This window comes from Terrapene carolina, unplaced genomic scaffold (assembly GCF_002925995.2).
Source record: "Terrapene carolina triunguis isolate 2854851 unplaced genomic scaffold, T_m_triunguis-2.0 Scaffold641, whole genome shotgun sequence".
Lineage (NCBI taxonomy): Eukaryota > Metazoa > Chordata > Testudines > Emydidae > Terrapene > Terrapene triunguis.
The window spans coordinates 26941-37563 of record NW_020664992.1 but is presented as its reverse complement, the minus strand read 5'-3'; the positions used below and the strand labels follow the sequence as shown (position 1 = coordinate 37563).

The 10623-nt window shown below is 56.6% G+C and overlaps 2 protein-coding genes across 2 annotated transcripts in view; both read right to left on the bottom strand.

The window, feature by feature from the left end:
• Window positions 1-3446, bottom strand: part of CS (citrate synthase) — a 17383-nt gene extending 13937 nt beyond the window's left edge. The window contains exons 1-2 of the mRNA XM_029913441.1: window positions 3431-3446; window positions 2223-2330 (exon numbers count right to left, since the gene is read on the bottom strand). Coding sequence (XP_029769301.1) covers window positions 2223-2330; window positions 3431-3446 — 124 coding nt within the window. The remainder of the gene's footprint in view (window positions 1-2222; window positions 2331-3430) is intronic.
• A 610-nt stretch (window positions 3447-4056) lies between these two features.
• On the bottom strand, window positions 4057-10192 carry CNPY2 (canopy FGF signaling regulator 2). The gene is made up of 5 exons (XM_024206033.3): window positions 10002-10192; window positions 9540-9655; window positions 8683-8880; window positions 8171-8267; window positions 4057-5059 (listed from the first exon to the last, which is right to left on the bottom strand). Exons 1-5 carry the CDS (start codon window positions 10099-10101, stop codon window positions 5016-5018), a joined length of 555 nt encoding a protein of 184 aa, XP_024061801.1. The 5' UTR covers window positions 10102-10192; the 3' UTR covers window positions 4057-5015.
• Window positions 10193-10623: the final 431 nt, after the last annotated feature.

Here is a 10623-nt window from a genome sequence, read left to right as displayed (position 1 = left end):
TCTCTAAAAATATAGGCCCATATTTGGGGCACTAAAGTCAGACCTGCACTAGCTCCGTATCCCAGCAACAGGGACTTATATTGGAGTAGGCCCGCTATGTCGCATAGTCCTAAAGTGCAGGCAAGAATCGCCCTTCGGCCCGTAACCGCTGGAGTTGGGTAGAGTGGAATAACTGCAATGGAAAATCAACCAAGCTACAAAGGTGAGAAAGAACCAAGTTTGAAGACATTTAATTCATTAAGCACAGTTTTGTCTGGCATCTGGTAAGGGAGCAATATGGTCCTTATGTGTCAGAATCCTGCTGCCCCAGCTGCGAAAGGCAACAACGGTGCATTTCCTGCTCAGGACGTCAGGGTCATACCAGCCACTCTAAAAATGTAATTGGCGCCTGTTCCTCCCTGCATCTTCAATGCCACGTGTGCCTGGTTTATGAACGGAAAGCTGCAACCCTGCAGAGCCAGTACAGCTTTGGGAGACCGGGCTGGAGTCTTCGTGGTCTCCTTTCCATGCACACGTGACTCCTGAGTTACATGCTCGCCTGGAGAACAGAGCAGGAAGCCCCAGTTCTAGGGTCCCGAGTGCAAGTCCCCATCTGAGGCTGGAAAAATCACAGCTTGATTTTCAGCAGCTCACCTGAGCTCGGAGTCATTCATGGATTCTCCGCCCCTGGACCGACGCAGCTGGGATTGGGGTTTACTGAGAGCGTTGTCCTCAGTGGTGTGAGCACGCTGCTGGTCAGTGCTACGCTAGGCAATGCACTGAGATGACACCAAGGGCACTGCCCATATGGTCTGATACGCTACGTGTGGCAAACACATGACAGGACAGGGGGTTGGTGGGGAGGGGAAATGGGGTATAATAAATCGTTAATCTCCTGCAGTTACAGATCTGACTGCTGGCCTCTGCCTAGCCCAGTGCCCTCCTCTGCTGTCCGGGATCAAACCATCAGGCCATTTGGTCTGGTCTGCCACTTGCTGCAACGCTGCCTCACCTCTGCTCTCCCACTCCAGCAGGACCCTTCCAAACTTCCTCTCCCGCAGGGAATGTGGGTAGCACCCTTCTGTGCAGAGGCTTTTTATTGTGCCCTCTGACCGCAGCTGAGAGCGTCTGATGCTGAGGGCCTGGGGAGACAAAGGGAGAGGAGAACTGCTCTTTCTGGGCCTACCTAGATTGTGGATGAACTGGTCTCCAACCCCTAGGACTCCATAAGGACACCCCCTGGATTTTCCCCACACTCACTGAGTAAAGCAGTCTGATTCGATAGATGGGTGGGGCGTGGGCTTGATCCTGATGAGAGTCTGGTCCCGCTCTCACAATCAGATTTATAGCTGGGACTTGGTTCCTGTTCCTAACCCTGCTGTTGCCTTTGCCACTGGTTCGTCTCTCTGTGCCTCAGTTTCCTCCTCTGTATAAGAGGGTTGATTCCCCGAGCGGGCGGGGGGTCTGTGTTCCCCCTGAGACAGTGATTTCAAAGCCGGCTACTAGCACATGTAAGAAATGCTGGGCTCCCTGCCTTACTGGGGTTGCTGGGCTATAGTGTTAAATATTTGCAGCTACCAAGTTTTCTCTATTAATTTCTCACTCCGTCCAGGGCTGGCAAAGGGTGCGGGTGTATTTGGGCGCAGTGGGGCAGGGAGCTCCTGAAAAGGGGAGAGGCCCAAAAAGAACTGGGGTCACTGATCACGAGACAATGGAAGCGGGGCAGGGTGGGAGGTCCAGCAAAAGGATGTCAGAGTGGGAGGTGATTGGCAGGCCTGGAACCTCTGTTCAGTTCCATGGGCAGAGGAAGGGCAGGCTACACACGAAAGCTGGGGGCTGGAACGACCCACTCTACTACTGGAGGTGGGTGGGGAGAGTTAAGTCTCTATGGCCCATTCAGACCGTATCCTCTCCGCCAGCCAGGGGGAGGTTTCTGTGGCAGCGAGACCTGCCCCACTAGGACCTTGGCTGAGAGCCACCAGATCAGTGCCCAAAGCTCCCATCAGCTGATCCTGACTTTCAATCCCTGGTGCCCTGGCCTGATGACCTTGCAGTGAAACATGCTGCAACCTACTCGTTGTCTCCTGAGCCACATGCTGGCTCAGCAAAAGGGTTGTTTCTGGTGTGTGGAAGGGTCAATATTTGTTCATGTCTCAAATATTTGCTTAAACTTGGCAGTTGAGGCAGCAGGACAGGAGCCATTGGCAAGGGACAGGGGGCAGGCCCCTGTGGCGAGGTCGCACTGTTATTCCGGGCCAGGGAGCGCTGGAAGTGCTGCTGGTAGAAGTCATCTTCCCCCGGCTCCATCAGCAGGTATAGAAAGGTGGTAGATCCCACAATCACAGCTGATGCTACGGCAGCAAACCAGCGAGGAAGAGAGCTGCTGTCAGTCCGGAGAGGAAAAAGGCTCCAAGGGGACCTGGGGTGTCCAGCAAACCAGTGAGAACACGAAGCTACTGTTTGATGGGTGCAAAGTGCTAAACTACCGTAGAGCTGGCCCTGGCTAAGCCAGTCCCCCTGGAACGGGGCGCTCTGGGGAAATGAAGCAGAAGCAGCCTGGGAGGGGTCACTGTGCCTCACTCCCTGCCCAGATGTGATTGCAGACAGATACTTGGCCCGGGGGCGTGAGTCAGGCCAGCACCTCTGGAGACCACCACCGCTCCTTCTGCCAGCAGGTCAGAGTGACCCGAGCAGGGGCTGCTCAGATCCAGCGCTAACCCTCAGGCAGGCAAATTTGCACAGCAGCTGCGTAAGAGAGCCTGGGCCATTGTTCAAGATTAACTGCAGGAGAGCTCCTCCCAGGACTGGCCTCTGGAAGGACTATTTCCTGTGCTCAACCCTTCCCTGAACAGCCAGGAACTGAAGGCACCAGCCCGGAGGCCGTTCAGAGCCGCTCCGAATTGTGGCTGATGGTGCAGCCATAACCCCAAGCACCACAGGGCTGTGCAGTGCCCTGGGAGTCCTGTCGTTCCCAGGGGCCCAAGGGGTTTGTGATGCCCCGACTCTGGCAGGCGATTACACCACACTGAGCAGCCTATTGCTTCAAGCGATTTAGAGCAGCCACTGGCCACTACGAAAGGCCCATTGCCTGTGTGTGTTGCTGACAAAGTGGGGGGTCTCAGGCCCAGCAAGGAACAGGAGGTTGTTAAACTCCTTGGGGAGCCCACACACCTCTCGTCAGCCCAGCAAGCCCCTCCCGCAGGGGAGGATCAAGTGAACACCAGCAGCTGAGCTGGAGCAGTGAGCAAAGGGGCGGGGACAGGGACATGCCAGCAGGAAGAGGGACTGGGGGGTCAGGGCCCTCATTCCCCCACTCCAGGAACAATGTATAAATGGAGGGTCCGGCTGGTGCAGTAGGTGCCAAAGGCAAAAAAAAAAACCCCACCCCACGCTCCTTATGCTTCAGCCATGTTCTCTTCCAGTGGAAACTGGACCAAGGGACACTCGTTACCTGCCCTGGTGGACATGACCCTGGGCATCTGCCCCCCTGGCCAGGGAAAGGTCATATGTGCCCGAGTTCCTCCATGTTCATCACATACCCCCGGTCAGAGCTGGCCCTTTGGGGCCATTAACAGCAGCTTTCACTCGGTCACCCCTGGCAAGAATGGGGTAGCAGGGGCACCCCCCCCAGCCTGGGCACCAGGTGTGTGTGTGTGTCACTTAACAGCCATTAAAGCTGCAGAAGTCCTGCACACACACACACACCCATAGCTAGAGCAGGAACTGGTGGAAACGCTGGTCCATGGCACTGCCTAACCCTGGCACCACCCTTGCATCGGTGTTCGCTATGTCACCACCGGATAGTTCAAGCTGCTAACAGCTTCCCCTCCTCGGCCTGGCTGTCATGGACGGGGATACAGTGCTGGAAACTGCTCCATGGACTAAACCCCAAAGGGGCCCCTCAGAACCCACTGCTCAGACTAACCACCCCTACCCCTGTCTATCAGGGATGGTCTAGACAGTATTTGGTCCTGCCATGAGGGCAGGGGACTGGACTCGATGACCTCTTGAGGTCCCTTCCAGTCCTAGAGTCTATGAATCTACCCCTCATTGCCCAGGGAAACAGGACCATGGTGAGCAGTTCCAACTGCAGCGTGGCCAGAGGTTTATTCTACGGCCCTGCGCCAGAGATCACAGCGATCTGCAGCCTAGAAAGAGGTCCTCAGGAAACAGACCTGAGACATTTAAAAACAAGCCCTTCAAAGTAACACGACTCCCCCTGGAAAACCGGATCCCTCCACCCTGCGCGTGCAGACGTGGCTAGCAGAGCGCCGACTCGGCCGGGTCATTGGAGCTCAATAACCGTGGCTCCTGCGGCTGGAAGTGTCCCCTTTGGACGGATGATGGTGGAGAAGTCTCTGTGCAGTCCCCTTCCCCTGGACTCTTCAGAAAAGCCACAGAGAAGTGAGTTGCCCACGGTCACAGTGAGACAGCGTCAGAGCCAGAACAGAACTCGAGTCTTGACTCCTGCCCCAGCACTGTAGCCACTAGAATACATTGCTGCTCAGAATAAAACCTGGGAGATCTCTCTCCACCAGCCCGTCTAGAACTCGGAGTCCTGATGCCCATGCCCGGCTCTGCCCCCCCGAGAGCATCTCCTCTCAGAGCTGGAACAGAACCCAGGAGTCCTGGTTCCTGGCCCCCCTTCCTCTTCCCAAGAGCTGACACTCCCACCCCAAGACCGTTACGGTGGAAGCTCAACCAAAATAAATAAGACATAAAAGCACCAGAGTAATTGGGCAGGGGGAGGAGGGGTCAAATCCAGACTCAGGACCCTACAGGAACATCTGTCCATCTCCTCGGGGAAGGGGCAAGGGAGGAAACATCGACAGCCTAAAGGCAGATTGAAAGTCAAGCGATCCCGAGGGGGCAGAAGGACAACGTCTTTCCCTCCGAAGGAAGCTTCTGTCTGCTTTCCTCCCCAAGCGAAGATTGGGGTTTCCGGGTGACACACAGCGAGGTTCCCAGGGCAATGCCGGCGGGCAGGGGAGGAGTCCGCTACAGGGGATGTCCAGTTTGATCCAGGCCTTCGCGCTTCACAGCTCATCATGGGGGATGTTCAGGGCATGGTCGCACAGATCTACGCATACAAGCACACACCGTTAGAACACGGGACTTACCAGACTGGATCAGCGCGGAGGTCCAACCAATCCAGTGTCCAGCACCAGCTGCTCCAGAGGAAGGGTAAGAACCCTGCAGGAGGCAGCTGTGGGACAATCTCCTCCTGTCCCCCCGCCCCACCCCTCGCGACTTAGAGGTTGGTTCATGCAGTGAAGCAGCAGAGCTCACATTCCTTACACAATTTGATCTTGTGGCAGTGAGTTCCACCGGCTAACTGTGCCGTGTGTAAAAAGCACTTCCTTTTCTCAGCTGGGAATTCGTACCTTTCGATCGCACTGAATGTCCCTGTATTATTTACATTATGGTAGCACCTGGAGGCCACAAAACAGGGATCAGGCCCCGTTGTGAGAGTTTTCTGCACCTGCAGACAATTGGCTTTGCCCCAGATTCCCACATGCGCCTCAGTCTGTATTATTCCAAACACCACAGACTGGCTCACAGCCGCTTTGCTGACCGCAGCATTTCTAGCATCTTTCACACCAAAGCTCTTAATCTACCTGGAGGATAATTTCAGCCTCACTAAAATGCAGCCACCTCTAGGGTGGGACGTAGCAGCTGTTCAACACGGTACAGTATCACAGTGCCTCGGTCTTGAAAGAAAAGCAGCAGTCTGTATGCGAACGAACCGGGGCGGGAAATAATTGCCTCGTTGGGCCGTGGCCAGGACACTGGGCTAACGCCCTGACATGGGGTCGACAATTTAAAACTCTCATTCATGTTCCCAGAGGCAGGTCATCCCTCCTAGAGGTGGTGAGCACAGGAGACCATGGGACTCTCAGCCATTGACTGCAGCACACAGCAGTCCAGGGGCCGGCTGGCTGTGCAGCCCAAGGACAACGCGGCTGCTCACGTGAGGACTGAAAGCTCTGGCTGCCAGCCAGGGAACGGGGACGGGGTGGCAAAGGCAGGGCCCGGGGGGGGGGGGGGGAGGAGAGGAGGAACCATTTCACTCCCCCCCACCCCGACCATTCACACTTTAGTTAGTGGCTCATGACAAACGCGGCTGTTTGAACAGAGCTGTCGAAGTCGGCCTTTGACCCAGACAGCGCAGAGACACGCAGAGCTAGCAGGTGTGCAGGTCCAGGGAGACACGAGGACGGAGGTGTAAAGCCAGGGTCCCTTTGCAACAGCTTGGACAAGAACGAACAAAGGTCAGGCGGCACCCAGGGCTGCCATCCAAAACCAACTTAGCGGGCTGGGGAAATAGCACCCAGCAATTGGCTGCTCCAATCCCGTCACTGCTCTTGGCAGCCAATGAGAATCCCCGGCGCAGATGACGTTGGGCTGGTTGTGGGACCTCAGGAACGCTCGGCACCAGCTGGAGTTTCCCCCAAAAGCTGCAGGCGGTTAGACAAGGCAGCATGAAATACAGCTTCTGACTTGCAGGCCTCGGTGGGAGCAGCGAGCCCACGGAGCCGGGACACTGCTGCAGAGCCCTCGCACCAGATCCCCAGCAGGTCTCTGGAGAGGGTTTGACACCCCCAGGGCGAGGAGAGGCCAGGGGATGGGAGGGCAAGTTACTGACAAATACGTACGACCGTGGAAGTTAGACTCAGATCCCATCAGTGGACCAGTCACAGCCTATGTAAAACGGCTGCGGGACGGAGAGTGACCCAGCGGCTGCAGGATAAGAGAGCCAGGAGCAGCGTCCGGTGGGTAGGACACTGCACTGGGAATCAGGAGACCTCCGCTCTATTCCCAGCCCTGCCGCTGACCTGCTGGGGGACCCTGGGCAAGTCAACACAACTCTGCCTCAGTTTCCTCATCTGTAAAATGGGGCTAATGGCCCCAGCTGTCCTTTGTGAAGGACTTTGAGGTCTATGCACGAAGTGCGCTGGCTAACAGCTAAGTATCATTAGTTCCTTTCTTACTTTCCTTCTGGTTTATGAATAGTTTTTTGTAATGGCTTCTCTCTAGTGCTCAATAGAGTATCTGGGGAGTTAGCCAGCACGCTACGACAGGGAGGTGGCATCCCTGTGTTATAGATGGGGAATCCGAGGCACAGAGTGGGGAAGCGACTCGACCAAGGTCTAGAGCAGAGGCAGGAATTGGACCCACGTCTCCCGAGTCCCAGCCCAGCACCTCGCCCATGTGAGCAAGCCCCACTCCGCCCCACTGCTTTCAGCAGTCAGCACAGCTCAGCGGCATGCTTCTTGTTTTGGCTGTTTAATGAGCTCACTGATTCCGAGAACCAGCATAAAATGGGAGGCTGTCCAAATTTAAAAAAACAAAAACAAAACACGCATAAGGGAGGTGCCTTAAATCGACATCTCGGGGAGGAAGAACTGGCGAAGGAAGGTGCGATTGTGGGAAAGGTGGCGCGGATGAGTCCAACACCCAGCTGCCTCCCCAGGCCTCACGGGTGGGTGACTCCACGTCTCAATGAAACTTATGGACCATGATGCAGAGGGATCACTTTCCCCATCACTGGAAGGCAGCTTCCTCTGGGCTGGAGCGCAGCAGTCAGCCTGTACCAGCGATGCTGCAGCACTGGTGCATGATGGGAAGTGGGGAATAACATTGATTGAGTACAGGGGACCAGCCGTGGTATCCTGGCTAAATTCTTCCCCGTCCCTGCGCCCTGCCAATGCTTTCGCCCTGTTCAAGGGACCATCTCGCTCCTAGAGTGGTGGCTGCTGACTGGGCTTGGCCTCCAGGCAGCCATCTAGAGGTGAACGAAAGCCTCCAGGTTCTGTTTGTTTAAAACAAACAAAAGGAAGTATTTCTGCACTCAACGCACAGTCAACCTGTGGAACTCCTTGCCAGAGGATGTTGTGAAGGCCAATATACCAGGCTTCAAAAAAGATAAGTTCGTGGAGAATAGGTCCATCACTGGCTATTAGCAAAACCATGCTCTGAAGTGTCCCTAGCCTCTGTTTGCCAGAAGCTGGGAATGGGCAACCGGGGATGGATCACTCGATGATTCCCTGCTCTGTTCATTCCCACTCATTGGCCGCTGTCGGCAGACAGGACACTGGGCTGGATACCATTGGTCTGACCCAGTGTGGCCGTTCTGATGTTCCCTGTCTGACTAGCCCCCCGCCCCAAGCAGCAGTAGAGCCTCACTTACCGGTCCGCTTGCTGCAGAGCCGATCCTTGACGTTGTCGGTCTCACGGGAGAAGAATTCAATGAGCTCATCTTCATACTCCTCGGCGATCCTCTCGCACTGCAACGGGGGTCAGAGAGTGTCAGAAAACCTGCACCCTGCCTGCCCTGGCACGTGGGTCGCACAGGGCAGCAATGACAGAGCGGAGAAACTGCGGCTGGGCCCTGCTCTACATAGCCCCAGCCCCACCTGCGCATGGCTTGCTCTGCGGTGGCAAAGCACAGTGGTCAGGCTGTGCGTGTGTGTGTGGGGGGGGGTGTCAGCGCTCTGCAGTCCAGGAAGAAGGGTCAGGGTTAAGCCCTGGGGCGTTGCTAGTGAGAGCAGCCTGGTATCTCCCACTCATCCACCGGTGCCCAGCACCAGCAGGGCGGGGGCTACTGCAGCTGAGAGTCAAAAGTCATCAAGGTTCCCCCTTCAACTGGCCGCTGAGCTCCATCGGGGGAGCCCCACGCACGCCCAGCGCCTCTGCACTCACCGCAAACTTCAGGCGGGTCGTCACATCCCCGTCCATTTTGGTCTCAGAAAGGTCCATCTTGGTCCCGTCGTGGGAGATCACGCGGACGTAGCTTTTCCGGTGGGTGGAGGGATCCACCTTCTCCCCATACTCTTTCATCTTCTCACAGACCCGCTCCAGCAGCTCCGTCAGGTGAGCTTCGGATCTGGCGTAGGGCACCTGGGCAGAATCGCAGCGATCCGACACGCTAGGCCAGCATTCACCTCGCCACTCACCCACGAGACAGCCGCAGCACCCGAGCTCCAACCCGGTCATAACCGTGCTTTGGAAGCATTAGCCGAGCCGCCCTGGGAGCAGTGACAGTGCTAGCCGCTCTTTGCACAGAGGCAAAACGACTTGGCCGAGGTCATGCAGTGAGCCAGAGGGGCAGCCCTGCACAGAACCCAGGAGTCCCCACTCCCAGTCCACCGCCTGCCCACAAATTCTCCCGAGAACAGAAAAGCCCAGGAGCCCTGGGTGCCAGCCGCCTGCTACATCAGCCAATGCTGCCTCTCTAGAGCAAGCGCTGCTACTACGGAGGAGCCATTCACGGCCATCACAAACTGGCTTCATATTGCGGTGTCTGCAATCAGAACAGGAACCCCCCTTCCGTGGCTAACAGCATCCAGTGGGTGGCTCTGCCCACCTTGGAGTCTTTCGGGGGGAGGAAAATGAATTAAGTGGGATCTTCAGAGCCCACTCCCTTCTCCGTCCCTCTCCCCGCAACACCTGGCTCCTATTTCCAGTCGGGCTCTACATCCACCTGATCCTTCAGCCATCCACCTGCCGCCCCAGGGCTGGAGAGAGGCACCAGGCGGGGCAAGCGCAAGACACCCTACCTCTACGACCGACTGGCTGCCGTCCGGGTTGATACGGAACGACCCCATCTGGATGGTTTTCTTGGGGTCCACCTGGGAGATCTCCCACTCCAGCTCATCCACCAGGGCCCGACAAGCTAGAGAGGAGAAGTCACACACGGTGAATCAGAGGGAGAGAAGCAAAGGGCAGTTACCCGGCCTGCCCCTTGCAGCCCTGGGCACGTCAGCAACAACAGTTCAATAGTGCCTGGCCCGTCGGGGAGCAGCGACTAACCCTGGTACGGTAACTAACAGCTGGTCTCTTTCTAAGGGTCTGCCCTGTGCCCTCCGTTGGGAGTCAGAGCCTGGGAGAGGATCGGCTGTCCTAACAATAATCTGCACGTACTTAGCGTTAACTAACCCAATCCCCGTTTGGCTGATCGGGAAACTGAGGCCTGGGGTGCAAATGCTACACAGCAACCGAGCTGGGAACGCCCCCTTTACCTCCACAATGGAGATCCTGACTACTCCAAGCAAGGACATGGTTCAACAGGGACACCAGGAGGACGGACAGGCAGAATGTGTGTGAAACCCAGCCATTCATCTTCCCCGCAGGCTGGCACAGTGACCTGCAGTGCTTCCAGATAGTGCTCCTCCTCTCAGCCACGAGGGGCCTCCACGGTCCAGCAGGCACTCTGTGGAAACCCAAAGCAAACTGCTTCTGCTACAGCGAATCCCTCCCGGTTCCGACACCGGCCCCTCTAGGGGCTCGGAGACGTGTCTAACACTGGTCTGATTTCACTGGTATAGTTGTACCATTATAACCTCCATGCTTACGCCAGCCTGAGGGTGGCTTCCTTTGACTTAGCCAGGAAGGGCCCTGCTACAGCAGAGTAACACAGAACTTAGCCTGGGATCCCCACCCTACCGGATCTTGCTATACCCCCCGGTAGATCTGCCCTAGGAATTGCTCTGTCCTGCCCCAACAGCCCAACCCATCACGCTGGGCCAGTATTTACAGCGCCAAGGGCTCCGTGGCACAATCATTCCCTGTTTGTCCACTGGGCTCCCCCCACAGCACCCCCCATACACCGTATAGGGACCCCACTCCCCTATAGAGCCCCCC

Excerpts from the sequence above, each read along its gene's own strand:
- CNPY2 (XM_024206033.3), bottom strand. The coding sequence starts at position 10,101 with ATGAATGGCTGGGTTTCACACACATTCTGCCTGTCCGTCCTCCTGGTG. Across the intron at positions 8,881-9,539 it reads GCAGCCAGTCGGTCGTAGAG|GTGCCCTACGCCAGATCCGA; the intron begins GTAGGGTGTCTT and ends GATTCTGCCCAG. Across the intron at positions 8,268-8,682 it reads CGACCCGCCTGAAGTTTGCG|TGCGAGAGGATCGCCGAGGA; the intron begins GTGAGTGCAGAG and ends CCCCCGTTGCAG.